This window comes from Lucilia sericata, unplaced genomic scaffold, assembly GCF_015586225.1.
Source record: "Lucilia sericata isolate MDLA Ls3-8-SP2 unplaced genomic scaffold, ASM1558622v1 Contig000206F_arrow, whole genome shotgun sequence".
NCBI classification, from domain to species: Eukaryota; Metazoa; Arthropoda; class Insecta; order Diptera; family Calliphoridae; genus Lucilia; species Lucilia sericata.
Genome location: NW_023994234.1, coordinates 351,112 through 377,500, shown reverse-complemented (window position 1 = coordinate 377,500; position 26,389 = coordinate 351,112). Strand labels below are relative to the sequence as shown.

Sequence of the window (26,389 nt, the reverse complement as noted above, 5' to 3'; positions counted from 1 at the left end):
TGTTATAAATTAAGAGATTATTTAGTGCAGAACATCCGATTTAGAAAAATAAAAAAACAAACAGAAAAATATATATGAGAATACGTAGGAAAATGTAGCTGTATACTAAGTAGAGACCAGACCGACCAAGCCATCAACTAACCAGACAAGCCAAACGATCAACTAACCAAAATGTACTTAAAGACCATTTAACTAAGTAACAGTATTCTTAAGATTTGTTTGTATGTTGCTGCTTGTTTATAGACAATTGTAAACTAACAGCAAAACATCACCAACAAGTAACGATTTTATTTTACAATGCAGTTAAAAAAATGTTAATAATATTACCTAATAATCATGACGACTAGGGTATACCCTACATTGCACAGTGGGACAGAATCTAAGATTTGAAGATTTATCTCTATTTTGCCTTCCTGTGCATTGTAATAAACAAAGTTTTAATGAATGTTAGAACACTGGAAATATAGTCTGATAATATTATATATATGCTTTTTGCGATCATTAAGGGTATTACAGGGTAATATACATAAGTCGAAGTACTTTACGTGAACACCTGACATGACTGCATCCTCGTGTATCTTACATTTACGTGGCAATTTTCGTACAATTTTCGTTCCGGCCCATGTACAAACACTTTGTTCATTTCAGCCCCATTGCGTAACTTTCGAGACGCAGAAACATCACATAGTATCTATTGATTCGGCAACAGCACCTACAGGCGTAATCGGTAGACCGAAACATGAATCCATCAAATAAGCCGAGGACTTGTACTTACTCACAGAGAACACACTGTGGTAAGTCTGGTATGAACAGAGTAAACCCTGAACATACCCGGACAAAGAAGGCAAATTCAATGATATCATTTGCATAAGATACTTTTCATCCATCGCACATCCGATACACTCATTCATCCCATATAATATACACTTGACGCCAACTAATCCCCAATGCTTAGCTCTACAGTCACTCTCTCTGCGAGATATCTGTTTTCTTTTTCGGCAACATAGATTCCACCACTTTTTCGAAATATAGATTCCAGCGTGTATCAGTCTTTTAAACAACATTCTATTCCCCCCTAGTTTGGGTTTAAGACACAGCCACCACTTGCACCCCGAAGAGACCTCTCCAATAACGGAGACAAAACATAGTCCGAAACTCTGCCTTTGTTTGCTTCCGGTTCCCATAGTACCGGGTTATATGGCTCTCTGGTTCGACCCCAAGTAAAATCATTCCAAGAAAAAGCCGAGAATACATTTGACACCATCAGTTTGAGACCGTCAACCTAAAATTCGACTCACTTATGTCCATGTGTCCACGGATCCTGCTACGACCCATCCACAGGACCTTACATCTTATATTCAATGTGGGATTAAACTATAATTTTAATATTAATACCAGATAGAATTGCTATTTTAGACTATATAATATCGAATGATATTTGGATCCGTTACTAGCAAAAAGTTAGTCTCGCCCGAAAGGTTTACAAGATCCAAAGACAAATGTCAAACTCTACAGCACTTTCTCTTTAGGATTGAAAATCTCTTTAAGAATATAATATCGTAAGAATATAATATGATTTCCTTAAATATGATAGTTATAACCGACTATAACTTCTTACTTGTTTCAAAGTCAATATAACTCTCATTTAGTTAAGAAAATTTTGAACTTTTGAATTAGTAGCATCGTCTCCCCATCGTATTGCTGTTACATGACTAAACAATAACTATTAAAAACCCCTAGGTAGTGCCGTTAAAAGTTACAACCCCTACGCTATTTTCGATCTTTTTGGATCCAGTGAGAACCATGTCTTCCCAAGAAATTTTATTTATGGATCCACTATCACAACACTGAAATAGTGCGGATCATTAAAGAACGTTTCATGATATCTTAGTTCGCATCCTAAGATATATGTATGTATATATGGAACAAACTGGGAAAAATCATTTAATCAGTTAATAAATGAAAATTTACTTTCATTTTAATAACTAGTTTGTGGTGAAATCCTTTAAAAAAAAACGGTCTCACGATATATCCTTTTTAAATTTTTTGTTACAAAAATCCACATTTCTTTTAGTCCACATTAACCGCCTCTGTAACTAATATACTCAAATTATAAAGGTGCATAAAGTTTAAAAAATATCAAATCCATTTAAATGTTAGATACCCCAGCCAGTGTTCATTCACCATGACCATAAAATTATACATTTTATTCGGCTTAAAACTTGTATAATAAAGTTGGTATTAACAAAAAATATCCCAACATTAGAAAAAACTTGTATAATGAAAAATAAAATTTAATAAAAATTTCATAAAAAACCGCCCGCTCTATATACTATTTCAAACTAATCGAACAAAGTACCTGATCGTACTTTAAACAAGACTTTATGGCCTTATTGACTTACAAAGTGGACAACAAAAATCCAGAGAAAAAAAGCAACATCAAAAAACCAAAGTGATTACTTTAGGGGAATAATAAATATAAATGGGACCTGCTGTTGTTGTTGTTGTTTAGTTGGTGGTAGTACTAAAAGATGATGGAAACACAACTGACTAACTGGCTTGACTATATGAATGGTTAGATGGTCATATGTACATACATCGTATACGAATACTTCAATGGGATGTTTGTACTATGTAAGAGATACAAGAGTATGGATGGATGATTGCTTTTGTTACTTTCACTTGGATGCATAATTTAGTAACGCATTTGTACGAGTATGTAGTAGTTGAAACACAGACTATAGACCAGTACAAAAAAAAATAAATGAACGAACGAACAAGTGACTTCAATTAACCCATATATGCTGCATTAGTAATAAAACAGTCATAATATCTAATCCTTAATATGGGTTAAAAATATGCTTTCTATATTAAGGATATTTTTATAAAATCTTGTGTTACAATAGGTATACTTAAAAAATTAAAATAAATGGAAAGTATTGGACAAATCAAGCCAGACAGCATTTAAATTAAAAAGTTTAAAATTTAAAGTATCAAATATCGCAAATTTATCAATATTTCAGAAAAAATTATTTGATATAATATGTATTACCTAGATGTAGTTTAGTAGTGGCTCGATTGTATTCTTATTTACACACGATTAGTTTACTGGCTGGACTATAGCCTCTTCTATAGTCTGGGCTATATTCTAGTCTATTTTCTGGACTATTGTCTGAACTATAGCCTACTCTATTCTAGTATAAGGTCTGGACTATATTCTAATATAGTCAACAGTCTGGTTTATAGTCTAGTCTATATTCTAGTCTATAGTCTGGACTATAGCCTGAACTTTAGTCTTGACTATATTCTAGTCTATAGTTTAGATTATATTCCAGTCTAGTCAATAGTTTGGATTATATTTTAGTCTATAATGTGGTCCATAGTCCGGACTACAGTCTAGTTAACTTTAGTCTAGTCAATAGTCCAGCCTATAGACTGGTCTATAGTCTGGTCTATAGTTTAGACTATAGCCTGACTATAGTCTAGCCTACAGTTCAGCCTATAATCTAGTCTATAGTCCAGTCGATATTCTACACTATAGTCCAGTCGATATTCTGCACTATAGTCTAGTCTAAAGTCTTGTCTATAGTCTAGTCTATAGTCTAGTCTATAGTCTAGTCTATAGTCTAGTCTATAGTCTAGTCTATAGTCTAGTCTATATTCTAGTCTATAGTCTAGTCTATAGTCTAGTCTATAGTCTAGTCTATAGTCTAGTCTATAGTCTAGTCTATAGTCTAGTCTATAGTCTAGTCTATAGTCTAGTCTATAGTCTAGTCTATAGTCTAGTCTATAGTCTAGTCTATAGTCTAGTCTATAGTCTAGTCTATAGTCTAGTCTATAGTCTAGTCTATAGTCTAGTCTATAGTCTAGTCTATAGTCTAGTCTATAGTCTAGTCTATAGTCTAGTCTATAGTCTAGTCTATAGTCTAGTCTATAGTCTAGTCTATAGTCTAGTCTATAGTCTAGTCTATAGTCTAGTCTATAGTCTAGTCTATAGTCTAGTCTATAGTCTAGTCTATAGTCTAGTCTATAGTCTAGTCTATAGTCTAGTCTATAGTCTAGTCTATAGTCTAGTCTATAGTCTAGTCTATAGTCTAGTCCTATAGTCTAGTCTATAGTCTAGTCCTATAGTCTAGTCTATAGTCTAGTCTATAGTCTAGTCTATAGTCGAGTCTATATCTAGTCTATAGTCTAGTCTATAGTCTAGTCTATAGTCTAAGTCCCTATAGTCTAGTCTAATAGTTCGGGTCTATAGTCTAGTCTATAGTCTAGTCTATAGTCTATAGTCTATAGTCTATAGTCTAGCTATAGTCTAGTCTAGTCTAGTCTATAGTCCTAGTCTATAGTCTAGTCTATAGTCCTAGTCTATAGTCTAGTCTATAGTCTAGTCTATAGTCGAGTCTATAGTCCTAGTCTATAGTCTAGTCTATAGTCCTAGTCTAATAGTCTAGTCTATATCTAGTCTATAATCCTATAGTCTAGTCTATAGTCTAGTCTATGTCTAGTTTATAGTCTAGTCTATGTCTAGTTTATAGTCTAGTCTATACTTTAGTCTATAGTCTAGTCTATAGTTTTTAATATCTAATCCATAGCTTTACACTATTGATTGCCTACAGTAGGTTCATAGTCTAGTCTGTCTATCTAGGAGTAGGGTCTAGTTTTAGTCCAGTCTTATGCCTGGACTGTAGTCTATAGTCCTGAGTGTTTTCGATCAAACTCTCGACACTTAGTATTTTCTGTAAACAATGTCGTATGGTCAGCATGTTAAATTTTGTTGTTTTTATTTAGTTGTGATAATCATGATGATTGTTGCAAGTTGCAGCCACAATTTCAAGAGTGGTGGTATGGAGTTTATTGTTGTTAATGTCTGCAATGAAATATGTTGTTGCTTGTAGCCGGGTTTGCAATATTTTTCCTTTTGTTTTATCAATCAGTCAGTGTATTGTTATTTTTTTTAATTTTTGTTTTGTATTTCTTTGACTTGCTTCCGTATTTGGCAAAAATGTTTTGAAGTTTTTGCCTCCGTTTTTGTGAAGTTGTTTACTTGTTGCAATATTTTAACAAAAATTTTATTGTTACAAGTTGATTTTGTTTGATTACATTTATACCCTACAGCTTTGCATGCATGTTATTTTTTAAGAAAAGCGTAATATTTAAATATTTCTTTTCAAACTGCATTTTGTAGGAAAACTGAATATATTTGTTGTAATATGAATAAAATATTTCAATACCTGGTTTTTATATAATCGTTATTTGTATGATGTTTGAAAGTCTAATTTAACCTCTTAAAGTTTGAAGTATGTTGTTTTTTATTATTTTACCTATTTGACACATTGTTGTTTTTATTAGATTTAAACAAAATAGTTAAGTGTAAAATTACTTTTAATAGTTTAACTTGTTTTTTAACGGTTGTAACAGCAAAAAACTTTTGTAATTTGTAGCCAACAGGGTTGATTTTAATTTGAAATGCTCTTTTTTGCATCAAATTACAAATAAGTCTGTGTTTTGGTTTTTTTTTTTTTTGGAAAATGTATTTCAGGTTTAAAATTAATTTCATGTTGATTATAAAAAATCTTGCAAGGAATTTAAATATTTTAACTTATATCGTTTTAAATCAAGTGCATCTTTTGGATTTTAAATTTTAAATTTGTAAAACAATTATATGTTTTTAAACACATAACTTCTCTTAATTTATTATTAATTACCAAAAATAATCAATTATTTAAAATCACATTTTATTTCATCTTCTCTCTGTAATTGTGAAAATCATGCAACATTTCGAAAATAATCATGATGTTTGATAATATATGTTTTCCATTAAAATATCATTTATAGATACATAGATATTTTTACTATATAAAAAACAGATAACATTCATTCAATCATTTGCAACTTTTAGCAAGATTCAAGATAAAAATTTGTATTAAGAAAAACCAAACAACAACTACAAAATAATGACAATGATATTTTTAATAGTTAACAAATTTTTATTAACACTGATGTGCCATCAGATATGAGCAAATTAAAACCGGAATATAACAAACCAAAAAATATAATTGGCTTAAAGATGGACAGACAGTCCAATGGTCTAACAAACTGATTATAATAAACTACTACTAGTAGTAGTAAGTAGTAGTAGTTAGTGGCAATAATAATTACAACAACCACTTTACTAACTAACTCTAAAACAGTTGTTAGTTTTAACTGCATCTGCAGTTAAAACTATCTATTAGATGCAATGAGTGAAGAGAGGGAATGTTGTAAATGTATAATATTAATATAGAGTTTTGGTCAAACAAAAAGAAAAAAAAAAGAAATGTATTCAAGCTCAAACAGGATTGTTATAATTAAATTAACCAACAAACCATTACGAAATAATAGAAAAATTGTATATTAATAAGAGCTATAATGCCAGTAATAGTTAAAAGGCCTAAAACAGGGGTTTGCAAACTATTATAGACTGTAGTCCGGAATATTGTCCAGGCTAGACTTCAGACTATAGGCTTGGCTACAGTCCTGATTATTGATCTACTCTGATAATTGTTCATATATTAGTTCAAACTGACTTTGTGCAGATTATATTATATAGGTACAGTCCAAACTATAGTGCATAGTCCAGAATAGTGCAGACTATAGTCCAGACTATAATCCAAACTATAGTCCAGACTATAATGTAGACTATAGTTCAGACCATAGTCTACATTATAATGCAGACCATAGTACAGACTATAGTCCAGACTATAATGCAGACTATTGTGCAGGCCATAGTGAAGAGTATAGTGCAGATTATAGTCCAGACTATAGTGCAGACTATAGTCCAGACTACAGTACAGACTATAGTCCAAACTGTAGTGCAGACTATAGTGCAGACTATAGTCCAGACTATAGTGCAGGCTATAGTCCAGACTATAGTACAGACTATAGTCCAGACTATAGTGCAGACTATAGTCCAGACTTTAGTGCAGACTATAGTCCAGACTTTAGTGCAGACTATAGTCCAAACTATAGTGCAGACTATAGTCCAGACTATAGTGCAGACTATAGTCCAGATAATAACGCAGACTATAGTCCAAACTAGTGCAGACTATAGTCCAAACTATAGTGCAGACTATAGTCCAGACTATAGTGCAGACTATAGTCCAGATAATAGCGCAGACTATAGTCCAAACTATAGTACAGACTATAGTCCAGACTATTGTGCAGACTATAGTCCAGGCTATAGTGCAGACTATAGTCCAGACTATAGTGCAGACTATAGTCCAGACTATAGTGCAGACTATAGTCCAGACTGTAGTGCAGACTATAGTCCAGACTATAGTGCAGACTATAGTGCAGACTATAGTGCAGACTATAGTGCAGACTATAGTCCAGACTATAGTGCAGACTATAGTGCAGTCTATAGTCCAGACTATAGTCCAGTCTATATTCCAGACTATAGTCCAGAATATAATCCAGACTATAATCCAGACTATAGTCCAGACTATAATGCAGACTATAGTCCAAACTATAGTGCAGACTATAGTCCAAACTGTAGTGCAGACTATAGTCCAAACTTAGTACAGACTATAATGCAGACTATAGTCCAGACTATAGCATATACAATAGTCCAGACTTTAATCCAGACTTTAGTCGAGCCTATAATGCAGACTATAGTGCAGACTATAGTCTAGACAATAGTCCGGACTATAGTGCTGACTATAGTGCAGATTATAGTCCAGACTATAGTGCAGATTATAGTCCAGACTATAGTGCAGACTATAGTCCAGACTATAGTGCAGACTATAGTCCAGACTATAGTGCAGACTATAGTGCAGACTATAATCCAGACTATAGTGCAGACTATAGTCCAGTCTATAGTGCAGACTATAGTCCAGACTATAGTGCAGACTATAGTCCAGACTATAATCCAGACTATAGTGCAGACTATAGTCCAGACTATAGTGCAGACTATAGTGCAGTCTATAGTACAGACTATAGTCCAGACTATAGTGCAGACTATAGTCCAGACTATAATCCAGACTATAGTGAAGACAATAGTCAAGACTTTAGTGCATACTATAGTGCAGACTATAGTCCAGACTATTGTCTAGACAATAGTGCGGACAATAGTAAAGACAATAGTCCGGACTATAGTGCAGACTATAGTCCATACTATAGTGCAGACAATAGTCCAGACTATAGTACAGACAATATTCCAGACTATATTGCAGACTATAGTCTAGACAATAGTGCAGAATATAATCCAGACTATAGTTCAGAACATATTGCAGATTGTGGTCCAGACTATAGTCCAGAGTATAGTTCGGACTAAAGTGCAAGAGTCAAGTCAAGAGTATAGGACAGACCATAGTCCAGACTATATTACAGACTATAGTTCTGAGCCTGAACTATAGTCTGAATATTTTGTATACTATAGATCAGACTACTGTACAGACTATATTCCTGACTGCAACCCAGACGTTTGCTAAATCGACAGTGCATAATGCATCTTCGGAGAAAGGGAACTATTTAAACCGTATGTTTCTGGTAACATAGTTCATTGAACTGTAACGGTAACTTATATATTTCCCACATTATTTGAACCACCGTTTGGGAACAACTGCATCGTAAAATTAATGAAAAATGAGGTGGTTAATTAATATTTACAATTTGAAAAACGCAAAATGCATTATAATGAACTTTTTTTTCCATTATTTTTTTCTCTCACATGTTTTATACCGAAACAAATTAACATTAATGATCATTCGCTAAAATAATTAATATGTAATTTATTTTTATTGTATATTTTTCTTCTTCTTCCATGTTACGCTTCGCTAGGCTCGAGAGGAACAGGCTCGACTCGAAATGAAACATCGCAAAGAGGAGGATGAACTATATCGTAAATTTGCACGTAAACGTGAAGAGGAAGATCGTAAAATCCAATCGGAATTCCAAACAGAATGGGAACGTGAATTACAGAGATTGGCGCATAAATTCGAAAAGGAATTGGCCACCTCAAGACGTAATCGTGAGGAACAAAATATTCTTACGCTGCGGCATGAACAACAGAAAGAGGACTTGGAAAAGAATATGACCCTGAGACGAAGCAAAAAGAAGGAGAGTATAACACGTAAAATGTTGGAACATGAACGTTATGAAACTGCGGCTCTAGTCGATCGTCAGTCTAGTGAAATGTTAGAATTGATAAGTGCTCGTCGTTCGGAGTATATGCAGAACGAAAGCATTTTCCTGGATGACGAGTTCAGTGAAGGTGTTACCCCTATGGAGTATCCCATGTTAGCACCTCTGCCTGCACCGCCAGCTGTTAGTAAATTCCAAATTTATACCGATCCCATAGAATTTGAAGATGTGGATCGTATAGCCATTTCCGTAGCCCAGGAAGATCAAAAGACCTTTACCGATCTAGTGCGTCAATTGGTGGGACGTTGTACCACCGACATAGAAAAGGCCCGTACAATATTCCGTTGGATAACTGTGAAAAATTTAAATGCCATGCATTTCGATGATGATTTACGCGGTGATACACCCATGGGTCTATTGCGTGGCATTAAATATGGCACCGAAAGTTATCATGTATTGTTTAAACGTCTCTGCAGTTATGCCGGTTTGCACTGTGTGGTCATAAAAGGTTATTCTAAGAGTGCCGGTTATCAGCCAGGTGTTAAATTCCAAGATTCACGTTTCCGTAATTCTTGGAATGCCGTTTATGTAGCTGGTGCCTGGCGTTTTGTTCAGTGTAATTGGGGTGCCCGTCATCTGGTCAATGCTAAGGAGGCCCCAAAAACGGGTAGAGGCAAAAATGATAGTCTAAGGTAAGGTATACTCTGCGACAATATTAGTATTAAGTATTAATCATTTGTTTTTTCATCTAGATATGAATATGATGATCATTATTTCTTAACGGATCCTCGGGAATTTATTTACGAATTCTTCCCCCTCCAAGAAGAATGGCAACTACTTAAGAGACCTATTACGCTGAGAGAATTCGAAAATCTACCTTTTGTTCGTTCTTTATTCTTCCGTTACGGTTTGCATTTCGCCGACGAAGGTTACGGAGCAGTGGTGTTTACTGATGATACCGGTATGTCGCATAAAAATATACATATTCTTTAAAGTAGTATAATGTGTTACATTTTAGGAGCTGCTACTGTGCGCATTGCAATGCCCACGGATATGCAAAGTTGTCTGATTTTCCATTATAATCTGAAATTCTATGACAGTGATGAGGACTCTTACGATGCCGTTTCACTCAAACGTTTTGTCATGCAATCGGTAATTGGCAATATTGTAGCCTTTAGGGTACATGCACCCTGTTCGGGTGCATTTCTGCTAGATATTTTTGCCAATGCCGTTACGCCTCAGGAGTATTTGACGGGTGAACCAATGAAGTTTAAATCTGTTTGCAAATTTAAGGTATGTTGTTAATTTAAACTTAAAATTAAAGAGAAATCTTAACTTTACATGTCCACATTATGTTACAGATATGTTGTGAGGAATTGCAAACAGTTATGGTACCATTACCCGACTGTGCCAGCGGTGAATGGGGTCCCACCAAAGCTACAAGACTTTTTGGTTTAATACCAATAACACATCAGGTTAGTGTTTAGATTTTCTTTTGTAGTACTGAAGTAAGTTGTATTTTTACTTTATTTTTTAGGATCCTCTAATATTTGCTGGTCGCAGTTTAGACTTACAATTTCGTATGTCTCGTCCATTAACCGATTTTATGGCAACACTTCATAAAAACGGCATTGAAGAGAAAAAACTTTCCAAATATGTTACACATAATATATTGGATGATATTGTTACGTTTATTATTAAGTAAGTATCGGTGCTAATATACGTAAATGGACCTACATGGACTCAAGAATCTATTTTTATATCAAATGACCCAACTTTTAAAGCCGAGATCAGGATGAAATTTGCACCAACGTTAGTCATATTACATTTTTTAGACGACGTTTTTAAAAGATCCCATTAAAACCTGACGGCTTTAAACTGCAGTATCACGATAAAATTTAAAACAAATATTTGAACTATATATAGAAATCATATTTTAATATAATATTATTAAGACTAGAATGTAGACTAGAGCATAGACTAGACTATAGACTAGAGAATAGATTAGACTATAAACTAGACTATATACTAGACTAAAGACTAGACTATAGAATAAAGTATAGACTAGACTACAGAGTAGACTATAGACTACACTATAGACTATACTATAGAGTAGACTATAAACTAGACAATAAACTAGACTATAGACTAGACTATAGACTAGACTATAGACTAGACTATAGACTAGACTATAGACTAGACTATAGACTAGACTATAGACTAGATTATAGACTAGACTATAGACTAGACTATAGACTAGACTATTGACTAGACTATAGACTAGACTATTGACTAGACTATAGACTAGACTATAGACTAGACTATAGACTAGACTATAGACTAGACTATAGACTAGACTATAGACTAGACTATAGACTAGACTATAGACTAAATTATAGACTAGACTATAGACTAGACTATAGACTAGACTATAGACTAGACTATAGACTAGACTATAGACTAGACTATAGACTAGACTATAGACTAGACTATAGACTAGACTATAGACTAGACTATATACTAGACTATAGACTAGACTATAGACTAGGCTATAGACTAGACTCTAGACTAGACTCTAGACTAGACTATAGACTAGACTATAGACTAGAGTATAGACTAGACTATAGACTAGACTATAGACTAGAATATAGACTAGACTATAGACTAGACTATAGACTAGAATATAGACTTGAATATAGACTTGACTATAGACTAGACTGTAGACTTGAATATAGACTTGACTATAGACTAGACTATAGACTAGACTATAGACTAGACTATAGACTAGACTATAGACTAGACTATAGACTAGACTATAGACTAGACTAGACTATAGACTAGACTAGACTAGACTAGACTAGACTAGACTAGACTAGACTAGACTAGACTAGACTAGACTAGACTAGACTAGACTAGACTAGACTAGACTAGACTAGACTAGACTAGACTAGACTAGACTAGACTAGACTAGACTAGACTAGACTAGACTAGACTAGACTAGACTAGACTAGACTATAGACTATAGACTAGACTAGACTAGACTAGACTAGACTAGACTAGACTATAGACTAGACTATAGACTAGACTATAGACTAGACTATAGACTAGACTAGACTAGACTATAGACTAGCCTATAGACTAGACTATAGACTAGACTATAGACTAGACTATAGACTAGACTATAGACTAGATTATAGACTAGACTATAGACAAGACAATAGACTAGACTATAGACTAGACTATAGACTAGACTATAGACTAGATTATAGACTAGACTATAGACAAGACAATAGACTAGACTATAGACTAGACTATAGACTAGACTATAGACTAGACTATAGACTAGACTATAGACTAGACTATAGACTAGACTATAGACTAGACTATAGACTAGACTATAGACTAGACCAGACTATAGACTAGACCAGACTAGACTAGACTAGACTAGACTAGACTAGACTAGACTAGACTAGACTAGACTAGACTAGACTAGACTAGACTAGACTAGACTAGACTAGACTAGACTAGACTAGACTAGACTAGACTAGACTAGACTAGACTAGACTAGACTAGACTAGACTAGACTAGACTAGACTAGACTAGACTAGACTAGACTAGACTAGACTAGACTAGACTAGACTAGACTATAGACTAGACTATAGACTAGACTATAGACTAGACTATAGACTAGACTATAGACTAGACTATAGACTAGACTATAGACTAGACTATAGACTAGACTAATAGACTAGATTATAGACTAGACTATAGACAAGACAATAGACTAGACTATAGACTAGACTATAGACAAGACTATAGACTAGACTATAGACTAGACTATAGACTAGACTATAGACTAGACTATAGACTAGACTATAGACTAGACTATAGACTAGACTATAGACTAGACTATAGACTAGACTATAGACTAGACTATAGACTAGACTATAGACTAGACTATAGACTAGACTATAGACTAGACTATAGACTAGACTATAGACTAGACTATAGACTAGACTATAGACTAGACTATAGACTAGACTATAGACTAGACTATAGACTAGACTATAGACTAGACTATAGACTAGACTATAGACTAGACTATAGACTAGACTATAGACTAGACTATAGACTAGACTATAGACTAGACTATAGACTAGACTAGACTAGACTAGACTTAGACTATAGACTAGACTATAGACTAGACTATAGACTAGACTATAGACTAGACTATAGACTAGACTATAGACTAGACTATAGACTAGACTATAGACTAGACTATAGACTAGACTATAGACTAGACTATAGACTAGACTATAGACTAGACTATAGACTAGACTATAGACTAGACTAGACTAGACTATAGACTAGACTATAGACTAGACTATAGACTAGACCATAGACTAGACTATAGACTAGACTATGACTAGACTATAGACTAGACTATAGACTAGACTATAGACTAGACTATAGACTAGACTATAGACTAGACTAGTAGACTAGACTATAGACTAGACTATAGACTAGACTATAGACTAGACTATAGACTAGACTATAGACTAGACTATAGACTAGACTATAGACTAGACTATAGACTAGACTATAGACTAGACTATAGACTAGACTATAGACTAGACTATAGGACTAGACTATAGACTAGACTATAGACTAGACTATAGACTAGACTGTAGACTAGACTATAGACTAGACTATAGACTAGACTATAGACTAGACTAAAGACTAGACTATAGACTTGACTATAGACTAGACTATAGACTAGACTATAGACTAGACTATAGACTAGACTATAGACTAGACTATAGACTAGACTATAGACTAGACTATAGACTAGACTATAGACTAGACTATAGACTAGACTATAGACTAGACTATAGACTAGACTATAGACTAGACTATAGACTAGACTATAGACTAGACTATAGACTAGACTATAGACTAGACTAGACTATAGACTAGACTATAGACTAGACTATAGACTAGACTATAGACTAGACTATAGACTAGACTATAGACTAGACTATAGACTAGGCTATAGACTAGACTATAGACTAGGCTATAGACTAGATAGACTAGACTATAGACTAGACTATAGACTAGACTATAGACTAGACTATAGACTAGACTATAGACTAGACTATAGACTAGACTATAGACTAAACTAGACTAGACTATAGACTAAACTAGACTATAAACTAGTCTATAGATATTATTGTGAACTAGTTTATTGACTAGTGTATAAAATAATTAATTTCAAAAATTTCAATCAATATTCCATAATACATATTAAACAATAACACTCCATGAATATGACATTAATTAGTGGCTAAAATAAATATTAAAACTTTTCTGAATTATAGAAATTATATTGAATAACAAAAATCACTGCCAATAATAAGTACAATCATAAAAAATATATACTCAACTACTTATTATGTATTAATTTCCTGATTTTTATTTATTTATTTTTTAGTTTCCCCGAAGAAGGACAATATGGTTTGGATATATACACACGTGAATTGGGTGCACCACCGCATCATAGTCATCATCATAATAACTCCTCATCATCATCTAGTGAAAAACATTTGCTGACACATTGTTGTAAATATTTAATTAATTCATCGAAACGTAATTAATACAATGTGTTGTCGTGCGTGGACAGACCATGGATGTAAAGAGAGATAGAGAGAGAGAGAGAGAGAGAGGAAGAAATAATTAGTTGTTTTTATATTTTGTTTAAATTCAAATTTAATTGCTGTTTTTTATTATTTTAAATATTATTATGATATATTTTTTGATATGAGCGACAAAATCAAAGGCACTTAACAAATATGTAATGTGAACAGTGATGATTTTAAAAAGAGCAGTTTTGTTAAAATTTTTGATGTAAAATTAACAATTTTAGATTTTGTTTATGAGGTTTACTTTTGAATCGATTTATTTTGAAATTAAGGAACAAATATTGCAAATTTGTTTGCTTTGTTTTGCTCTTCACCGTGTGTTAAATTATTAATTTGTGTAACAGTAAAGTGCATTGTTACTTTTTTCGTTTAAATTATTTATATACAGAAATAAATAAATAAATAAACAATTTTTATATACATCCAGACTTATGTACTATAAATGCTTGTTAATTATATGCAGAAAAAAATTATAAAAAATTTAAACCTTTACAGTATGATACAAAAGTAAAACATTACTTCAGAACTATAACAACATCTTCACTTGTAGGGAAATAATGATCAGTCGCTTATTGTGTTAAAAAAGATTGAATTCTTTGATAAGAATCAAACCCACGCTAGTTCTGTTTTACTTTTGTCACATACTGTATGCATTAAAACTGTAAAACAGTACATTCCAAACATGTTTTATTGTGTTATGTTGTAAATTAAAATAAAATTAATATAATAGTTAATATTTTTTTATATAAATTTATATTCATTTAATAATAAACATAATTTTATATTGTATAATGATTTATTATTTGTTAATTTAATAATTTAATATTCACAAAAAACAAAAAAAAAATAATCAAGTATTTAAAGAAAAATACCTAGATCACTTGGTGCTATAGATGGCAAAAATATTAAAAAAAACACAAACAATTAATAATACTACTTAATATAAAAAATAATAATAATAATACCAATTTGTTTTACACTTTAAATTAATTATTATAAAAAAAAATATTTTATTAAAAATTTTACAAACAATTCATTGTATAATTGGCTTTTGTACATATATTCCTCTTTAATTAATTTATCTTAAAACAAATTTTATAATTTATATTGTTTTTTATAAACTTTTTTTGTCTTTTTTTATAAGTTATTAATTATACTATGTTTTATTAAGTTTTAACCACAAAATATCCCCTCACAAGTCTTTTTAAAAAAATTATTTATATAAAAATGTCCATTAATTTAATTATTTAAAATGTACTTTTGAGTTTTAACTATTTAATTTTTAACATTAATAAATTATTGTCTTCTTCTTTTTTAATTATTATTGTATTATTATTAATGTAAAGTATATTTTTAAATTTAATTTTATATAAAAATTAATGTACATTTATTTGTCTGTTTTTGCGAAATTAAAATAAACAAAACTTCATATTTAAATAAAATATCATTTGTGTGGTAATGACTTTGGGATTAAACTTTAACCGATTTGAGGATTGGTGCTTTGCGTTCTTAAGATTTTCTATTCAAATCAAAATGTTTTTTTCAAAATTCACCAATTTTGGATAGATTTGGTGGGGGCAGTGTCCGCTTAAATGAGCAAAATTTTATTTTGCACGCTTTCCGGATCATATATAGCTTGTCTATAGGATAGGTTAGGTTTTGTGGGTTGCTCGCTAGTAAGCGAGTTTACTCGATTGCCTTGTGACCCATTGTGATGCCCTTAGAATTGCCATTCCCTACTATTGATGATGGATGGTTTCTCTACCTAATTTCGTTGACTACTTGGTTCGTTCAGTCTCCGTGAAAACCAGCCGGTGCTTCTAATAAAACCGATAATGTTTACTAGTGACTCATCTCTGAGACAGTCTAAATCATGGAAGATTGAGTAGTCTGTGCTCTTGTAAGGCTGGGTAGTCACATAGAAGATGTTGCACCGATTCCAGCTTCTACAGTAGCTATAACGTGGGTAAACCATACGTTCCGACATATGTCCAATCATACAGTGTCCAGTAATTATACCAGTTAGAAGCTAGTGGAGTTGCAACTAAGAGACAAGAGAGTCCTAGTCCTATCTATTGTCAGAGTGGGCCAGAGCAGTCTCGATATTCTACAAGTAGTGATATTTGACCACCTGAGTTCCGTCTCACTCAAAGCCCATTCATCTATCAATTTTGATAGGGTCGTCAGGGGAGTGTAAATATCCTCTTGCGTAAGGGTTAAGTCTAGGGACGACCCATCAGTATAGATTGAGATCACGTCGTCCCTTAGGACAGTGTTCGCTGCCCAATCATCCGTTGTGGGTATTCTGGTCTTGAATGACCTATTAAAATTCAGTTTAGATAGAGTGTAGTCTGTTTCCTGTCCCATGATTGGCCTGCCTATCTTTTGTAGGATGGTGCCATGACCAATGCGATCGTGCAGATTTAGCAGAAATGCATTTGATATATGTATCAAGACTAGCATGAGGGGTGGAGCTCAAACTGAGGGGTGGAGCTCAAACTGCTAGTGATTACATGTGCTGTTCAAGTGGCGAGGAGTGTACATGTATGACTTTTAACTGACTGTTGTCAAATCAAGATAAGAGCCGCTCGTCTTTAGAAGAGTATCGCAGATCAACGAATTCAAGCAATAAAGGCGCTTGACCGATTAAGTCATCAGTAAATTGGGGAAGCTCTCATGCGAAAAGAAGTACCCGACAAAATTGTCAATCTATTATGGACACAGTTCTCAAGACTCTTGAAAGAGTCATTGATGTACATCTGAGATTAATCATTCCCATGGAATTAATCTCTAAATCACAACATGCCTATACCAAGTCCAAGGCGAATATATTTTAAGGTGAAGTCATTTCAGTTTCCTGTGGCCTCAGTGTAAATCCGCTGAAAACAGAACTTGTCCTTTTTACAAGGAGGTATAAGATAGAGAACTTCATGCCTCCAAAATTAAATGGAATAAGACTCAATCTCACTGATCATGCGAAATACCTTGGAGTAATCCTTGACAGTAAACTATTCTGGAATATGAAACAGGATAAATAAGGCAATATTGCTATTTACACCAGTAAGAGAGATATTGGTTCTAACTGGGCCGTTAACCCTTAAGGTATCAACTGGACCTTCAAAGCAGTTGTTAAGCCCATTCTATGGTGTTATCGTATGGTGACAGGCAAAGGAAAACGCTTCTCATTGTGCAGACATCGAACGTACCTCACGAAACATTGCAATCCTGATTACGGGAGCAATGAGGTCGACGCCAACCAAGGCCCTGTTAACTATAATCAATTGGTTACCATCAGGTCAGCTGGTGATTCAACTGGCCCTTTATTCTGCAATCAGACTAAAGGCATGTGGTTCGTGGTCTGGTAGTTAAGGCAAGGGCACACACGAATAATTTGAACACTTCGAATCCTTGCATCTTAATGTAGACTATTGCGTTGTGAAACCTCACTTTGACAGACGCTTTCATATCCGATTTCCTGTTTGGAATTCAGTTCCCGAGCCCACCCAACTAATGGTGTATCAAATGTTTACACTAATGGCTCCAGGAGGAGTGAAATGGATGGTGGTAGCATTTACATTGAAAGATTTTGGAATCAAATCCTCTTTTAGGCTACCTAATTATTGTAGTATTTTACAGGCAGAGATATCTGCTATCAAAAGAGTCGCCAACTGGCTGAGGTATTATCAAATATCGGGTGATATATGTACCTATATATACGGACAGCAAAGCTGCTATCAGAAATCTAGCGGGTGTCCTTACGACATCTAGGTTAACCGAAGAATGTCGGGTATCTCTGAATGAGATAGCTATCTGTATAGCTGACGAACTTGCCAGCAATGGTGAGATGAGAGGGGAGAATGAAATCGACGCATTTACTGGTATCTCCCTTACAAACTGTAAGTCACTGGTTCAGACTGAACTGTATTGTGTAGTTGTTAAGCTGTTACAACAACTGAACTATATGAAATGGCTCAAATCAGATGGTTCAGTGAAACCACCTGTAGCACTTTGACGTCAATGTGTATTCTGCATTACGATCGTAACTACTTTTTGTATGTTGTTATTTTAGTGACGGAGCTTCGAATCGAAATGCAGAATACCAAAGTTGCCAAACGGATGAAATTTCGATTCGAATTGAATTGCAGAATAGGGGTGATTGCCTGCAAGAAATGGATTGAACACACATTACGGAAACCCTCAAATAATATTGCCAGGCGAGCTCTACATTGAAACCGGCAAGAAGCTCAGTTAGAGTTAGACTCAGAGGCTCATTGGGAAGAAGTTATATCTAGAGATCGTTATAAATTTAAAGAATTTCGTAAGGCACTGTGCGCCCCTTAGCCGGCCTTAAAGCTATAAATAATAATAATTCCCTGGGGTAAAAATTTCTCGTTTATACACCGTTACGGTGTTGAAAATCTTTTGTCAATTGGGAATAGAGTCGCGTTTCAGAGCGGAGATCTAATTGTCGTGGAAACGAACTTATTTGCCAACAAACATTTTAGAACTTTGAAGTTTTATCAGAAAAGGATTAAATAACAACACTTTCGAATATATATTTTTTTCTCCAAATTTTCTTTTTATTTTACTTTATTTTTGTTCATTTAATTTATATGTTTACAATAAAGTCAAACGTTTGAAAATGTTAACTTACATAATTAAACTTTACCAAAAAAATATAAAAATTAATTAGAATATATTTTGAATTTTATTTGTTTTTCATAATAAATTTCGTTTATTCTTTTCATGCAGAAAAATTTTTAAATAATAATTTTGGGTAATTTTTGGTCAAAAAACAAAATTATCAGTTTTAGTATAAACTTAAATGAATAAAGACTAAAAACTTAAATTAGTTTTTGTTTTTCCATGTTGTTCTTCTGTGTTTTAATTAAGAATTAGTTGACTTGATTAACGACTGTTTGTTGAAGTAAATGTTAAAGTATTTATTAATAAAATTTAATAAAATGGATGTTAGTTTGTTTGTATACTTTATATTTTGGTATATTTGAAGGCGCTCCTTTTTTTTAATTTCCATTGTTTTGCTTTGTTATGTTAATAATTATTTTACACAAAACAAAAAAATACAAATAAAGTAAATGTTTCTACAAATGAAACAAACTTATTTATAAGTGAAAAAAAAAAGAATCAATAAAAAGAAAAGCGCCTTTTTTTTGTTGATGGTGGGCTTGTATTTGTCGTTTATTTATTTTGTTTGTTTGTTTAGAAAATTATACATTAAAAAAAATACATTTTATATTAAAAATATAATTAAAGAATGAAAGAAACTAAGTATAATTTGTTTTTTTCTTTTTTCATGCCAATTAACTTAGCAAAAACATATAATTATTTCAATTATCATTGAAATATGTATAATGAATTCTCCATATTATTATGTTTTAAAAATAAAATTAACTTAAACATAAATAAGGAAAGAAGAAAAGAAATATGTATGTAATAATATTTGGGAGAAAACAATTGTTTAGAATTTATACTTAAAATGTGGTGTTGTTGTTGTATTATAATTATGTATTTGTTTGTTTTATATTTATTATATTATTATTCTTATGTTAGAATTATACAAATTATTTTTGTATACATTTCTTAATTTCTGCTGCTAGTAGTTTTATAATAAAACTAACTCAATCTTTTTAACAGGGCTCTCTCTTTCTTTTGTGTTGATTGGCCCTTTGACATACAGGAGGAGTTGGATATTTTGGTGGAGCTTACTTAACTATAAAGATGTTGTTCTTGTTGTTGTTATTATTATTATTAAGGAATAGCTTGTTTTAAAAATGTTTACGTTGGTTATCGTGGACACTGAAATTACATAAAAATACAAAAAAAATCATTAATAAAAAGAAATTTTAAAAATATTTCATCAATTTTTAAATTAAAAATACTGATTTATTAAAAAAATAAATTAATAATATTTAAACATATTACATTTTTAAGTAAAATCTATAATTCTATATGTATTTCTTTTAAAAAATTCACTTAAACTTTGAAAAAAAAATAATTCTCAATACCTGGGTAAACAATGTAATAAAATATTATGTCAACAATGTAATTTAAGAGTAAAAATAGCTCAAAATTATAAATAATTGTTAAGAAAATTAAAATCTGAGAAAAACTCAATTATTTACATTATGTCAACAATGTAATTTATGCGTAAAATTAACTCAAAAATCTCTTATTACAAAACTTTTCCTTATAAAACTTGCAAAACTACAAAATCTACATAGTTTACATAATGTCAACAATGTCAAATTTATGTAAAATCAATATTTATTTCGTATAAACTCAAATAGTTATGAAGAAAATAAGAATCAGTGAAAAAACTCGTTTCTTTACATTATGTCAACAATGTAATTTATGAGTAAAATCAGCTCAAAAGGCTATAATTACCTACATTTTCTTTATTAATCCTGTAAAACTACAAAATAAACATTGTTTACATGATGTCAACAATGTAAAATTTATGTAAAATTAAAATTTCTCTTTATTAACTCAAATAATTATGAAAAAATATAAGAAACTGTGAAAAACTCGGTTCTTTACATTATGTCAACAATGTAATTTATGAATGAAATCTGCTCAAAAGGCTGAATAAATATATAAAAGGCTTAAATTTTCTATATTAATCTTGTAAAACTACAAAATAAACTTCGTTTACATCATGTCAATGTAAATTTATGTAAAATCAATATTTCTCTTGTATAAACTCAAATAATTATGAAGAAAATAAGAATCTGTGAAATAACTCGATTCTTTACATCATGTCAACAATGTAATTTATGAGCAAAATCAGCTCAAATGCTATAATTATCTAAATTTTCATTAATAATCCTGTAAAACTACAGAATATACATAGTTTAATGTCAACAATGTAAAATGTATGTAAAATCAAAATTTCTCTTGTATAAACTTAAATAATTGTTAAGAAAATTAGAATCTGTGAAAAACTCAATTGTTTACATTATGTCAACAATGTAATTTATGAGTAAAATCAACTCAAAAAGATTATTTACATTAATTAATCCTGCAAAACTACAAAATATACATAGTTTACATAATGTAAACAATGTAAAATTTATAGAAAATCAAAATTCGTCTTATATAAACTCGAATAATTATGAAAAAAATAAGAATCTGTAAAAATCTCGATTGTTTACATTGTGTCAAGAATGTAATGAATGAATGAGTAAAAGCAGCTCAAAAAGCTATAATTATATTACTTTTCTTTATAAAATTTGTATGTTAAACAAAAAATCAAAAGAAAATACATGAACATGGTAAAATTCGTTTGTTTACATTATGTCAACAATGTAAATAATACATAAAATAAACTAAAAAGCACAAATAATCAATTTTCATTGTGAAAATTATAAGAATATAAAAAAATATTTAGTTTACACAAGGTAAACAATGTAAATTTTTTGTAAAGAAGAAACTTCGTGTAAACACATATACCAATCAATCTAAAAGAAAAAATATTGTTTACATTATGTCAACAATGTAAATTTACAAGCAAAATAAACTAATAGATACAAGCTGAATTTAGTTTCTTAATGAAATATGTAAATAAACTGTTTACATAAGGTAAACAATGGAAAAAAGGAAAATCTCTTATAACCACAATTCTTGACATTATGTCAACTATGTAAAAAATCAGTAAAATTAGCCAAATATCATAAAGTGTAAAAATTTCAATGGTTTCTCTTGTGGAAACATAAAAAGTACATAATTTACATCAGGTAAACAATGTATATTTTGGGTAAATATAAGGTAAACAATGTAAAACGTGTGTCATTTTTAAATAACCGATTAATATTTCCGTTTAAATTTGTTAAATGGTGTTGTAACAGTTCGACTGTGGCCGATATTTCTTTCCTGGGGAACATACTTTCGGTTGATACAGCTGTCGTTGAGTTAACAATCTTTGGGCGTGATAAACTCGGGTCATTGTCTTGGAAACGTGTTAAATGGTGAAATAGTTTTGCGAATCAATCTTTTTGGTTACATTAAAAAAACCTAAAACAAAATCTAGTTGACATCATGTAAACAATGCAATGGTTCGAAAAAACTACGAAAAAACACTTAAATTTATTAACTGTGAGGAATTTGTTTTCAATAAAAATTTAATAAAGAATTCAATAGATTTAAAATTTGTTGTTTTACTTCTTTTCTTTACTTTTTTCACTATAAAACTCTTAATGCAATATGTATAAATATGTAAATAAATAAAAAAATACTAAATAAATGATAATTAAATATTAGTTTTGCACTTTTCTTAAGACTATATTATAGTAAACTTATAATTTGTCATAAAATAATAGTTAAATGAGTTCTTAAATGTTTTCTAAAATTAATGTATTATTAATATTTTTTGATTATTTTGTTTTTAGTTATTTAAATGCAGCTAGTAATAAACATTGTAAGAAGACAAGGGATTTATTGTTAGTACTTAAAAATCAAAACAACAAAATCACTAGTCTTCCATACAAGGAGTATTTTTTGGTTCGTTACTCTTGTTTTGTTTTAAAATGAATAAATAAGATAAACCTTTAAAAGCACCCATTAACACACATAAAACACTTCTTTTTTAATATTTTTAACCAAACACCAGATTTTTGTTAGTATTGTAATAATAATGTTTCAATGGTTAATGAAAATAATGAAAATAAAATGATTGAAAGGAAAAAAATGCATACTTTTAGGCTTTGTTTGACACCAACCTCTGTTGCAGCAAATATTGGGCCATTTGTATTTGCTTGGGATTACCGGAGATGGTAATAATGCGATCAGAGGAACCGGGCAAGGGTTCATCAATGGTTATATAAGCACCGGACTCATTGCGTATGCGTCTAATGCGGCCGCCACCCTTGCCAATGATAGCACCAGCCAACTGTTAAGCAGAATAAGGGAAATTATTAATAAAATTTTAAAAATTGTTATTTAAAGAAAACTTACATCTTTAGGTATGGAAACTTGTGTGCTGTTTTTGGGATCATGACCTTCGGGTAGATTGCCGGTGATGTTATTGGGAACATTATTCGAGGGACCAAAGCCGGAGGACCCCGAAGGACCACCCATGCCATTGCCCATGTTAGAGGGACCACCGAAACCTCCCTGATTCATGTTGCCACCAAAACCACCTTGATTACCAGCACCACCAAAACCGCCTCCAAAACCATTATTACCAAAACCACCGCCTCCACCTTGATTGCCACCAAAACCGCCATTGTTGCCAAAGTTATTGCCACCCATGGGACCATTGCCACCAAAACCACCATTATTGCCACCACCAAAGTTACCACCGCCAAAACCACTACCGCCTCCACCAAAATTACCACCACCAAATCCGCCATTACCACCTCCATTACCGCCAAAACCACCATCATCATTGGCCCAGGGATTTATAAAGGGATTATTATCCCGACTACGGCCTCCACTACGGCTGCGATCATTACGTCCACCACTGCGGCCATAATCACCACCTCTATCGCCTCCACGACGACCATCTCTTGAGGGACGACTACTGCCGGGTATATTGCCATAACCGCCATATTCATCGGCATATATGCGATCATAATTTAAGGGATCATAATTGTGTACGGGACCCTTAATGGGTGTCTCTCTTGTCAGCGTTATAACTTCACGTATGGCATCAATAACTTCACTTTGTTTGCCCACCGTCTGGACCACTCGGTCTGTACTTTGGGGTGCAACATTTGAAAATACTTTTAGTATACGGCAGCCAATTTTCTAAAAAAAAAATAAATAAGGAAATGAATTATTAGAAATGTTTGTTAATTTTGATTTACATCATGTAAACAATTAAATATTGTTTGTAAAATAAGGTAAACAATAGAGTTCCTTTACAGAATTAATAAAATATAATTGATAATTTGTTTTCTGTTGGTTAGTCTGGCATTTTTACTAGACCTATTGATTTCTTTTGCTTGTATAACATGATTTTTTGTTTACTAGACCAACTTACTATGTCTTCATGCTTTGCAAGGGTAGTCTGTTGTTTTATAAAAAAGTTAAAGAATTTTTGAGGGAATCCTTAAAAAGTAATCACTGCTGTGATTTGCATTTTTTTTTTTTTTGTAACAATGAAATTTTTTTGGTTCCCATGACCATTTTTTTTGTCTGCTTTCTGTGTCTGTGTGTTTATAAAAAAAAGTATTAAAATACAATTAAACATGTTTGGGAAGAATCATCTTTTGAACGTTTTTCTTTTACACACAATATGTCAACCACAAATATCTGAAATTCATATACAATACCAATAACAACATCTATAGCTAAACTATATAGAAAACATATACAATCATATTTGTATGGAATGAATGAAAGAATACTTGAATGATGATGATGATGATGACGATGACACAAACGTGTGTAGGTACTTTGTACATAATTTAGCTTAAAGGTAAAAAACAACAAGAACATAACACTGCAATTGACAAGTAAGTATGTATGTATGTGTGTTTGTTTATACGTTGTATTAGGGCTAGTAGCTGCTAGCAGGAGGTTATGAGCTGTGAACCAAAACAACCAAAAATGTATAAAAAAAAGGATAATTTTTTTTTATCCTTGTTACTGTCATTTTAAAAACAGCAGTTATAAAGAGTTTTTTGCTTTCACATACTCATACATAGTTTAAACATACAAACACTTATTAAATAACTGGCAGAAACAAAAAAAAATGTATAAAATATTCTGTGTATGACACTTTTTTAGGATTTTGTAGGTCACACATACATAGACTGTTTCTCATAAAGGGAGATTTTTTTTAAATATTTAACTCTTTAACATAAGAAATAATGAGATTTTTAAAAGTATTTTACAAAAAAATACTTGAAATTCTTAATTCTCTCTAATTTAGCAAAGTATTAAAGTTAATTAACATATAATTTTAGTTTGTTAAAAGTTCTTTTAGTATTTTTATAACTTTTACTCAGTGTGTCAAATGCAAAACTAATAGAAAAACCCATAACTATTAATATCCTTATTAAATACCCAGAAAAAAAAAACTCTCTTCCTTTTCAATTTTTAAAATGTTAATATATCAAATTGTCGCTGGCAACAGGTGTCCGGAAATTGTAAATTCCTTTAAGTTAAAATTCACTTTGAATAAGTAAAACAACTGTAAAACTAAACAAAAAGAAGAAAAACATTTATAAAGTTCCCCTCTCCCTCACAGCTTAAGTTTTTACAGGAATTGATTTTTTATTATATCAATAATAAAAAATATAACAAAATAACAAGAAAAACAAACTTTAAAATAAAAAAAAAAAATTGTTGGAGAAATGAAAACAAACTACATCCGGTTGGCATTCTTCACAGATAGTTTAGTTACGTGGAGAGCGAGAGCGAGAGCAAAGACAAAAAAAAAACATAAAAGGCACATCCTGTTTAAATGTAAGTGTATTGTGTAAAATTAAGGACTAGAGTACAGTTTTTGACTAAAATAACAACTTTTAAGGAAGTTAATAAAATAAATTTTGTATAAAATAGAAAAGAAAAAGATGCAATATAATATTTTTAACTGCATGTAGTAT

General features: G+C 31.7%; 2 protein-coding genes across 8 annotated transcripts in view; one reads left to right on the top strand and one right to left on the bottom strand.

The window, feature by feature from the left end:
• LOC119602011 (hillarin) overlaps positions 1 to 15,726 on the top strand; it is a 74,232-nt gene extending 58,506 nt beyond the window's left edge. For both annotated transcript variants that reach the window (XM_037953327.1, XM_037953326.1), the window contains exons 5-10: positions 8,818 to 9,812; positions 9,873 to 10,081; positions 10,139 to 10,413; positions 10,482 to 10,595; positions 10,658 to 10,821; positions 14,612 to 15,726. In XM_037953327.1, coding sequence (XP_037809255.1) covers positions 8,818 to 9,812; positions 9,873 to 10,081; positions 10,139 to 10,413; positions 10,482 to 10,595; positions 10,658 to 10,821; positions 14,612 to 14,774 — 1,920 coding nt within the window. In that variant the 3' untranslated portion in view covers positions 14,775 to 15,726. The remainder of the gene's footprint in view (positions 1 to 8,817; positions 9,813 to 9,872; positions 10,082 to 10,138; positions 10,414 to 10,481; positions 10,596 to 10,657; positions 10,822 to 14,611) is intronic.
• A 3,663-nt stretch (positions 15,727 to 19,389) lies between these two features.
• LOC119602010 (heterogeneous nuclear ribonucleoprotein K) overlaps positions 19,390 to 26,389 on the bottom strand; it is an 83,853-nt gene continuing 76,853 nt past the window's right edge. For 3 of the 6 annotated variants that reach the window (XM_037953325.1, XM_037953322.1, XM_037953320.1), the window contains 3 exons: positions 23,790 to 24,584; positions 23,531 to 23,724; positions 19,390 to 20,636 (listed from right to left, as the gene is read on the bottom strand). In XM_037953325.1, coding sequence (XP_037809253.1) covers positions 23,533 to 23,724; positions 23,790 to 24,584 — 987 coding nt within the window. In that variant the 3' untranslated portion in view covers positions 19,390 to 20,636; positions 23,531 to 23,532. The remainder of the gene's footprint in view (positions 20,637 to 23,530; positions 23,725 to 23,789; positions 24,585 to 26,389) is intronic. The other 3 variants (XM_037953324.1, XM_037953321.1, XM_037953319.1) reach the window with 1 other exon arrangement.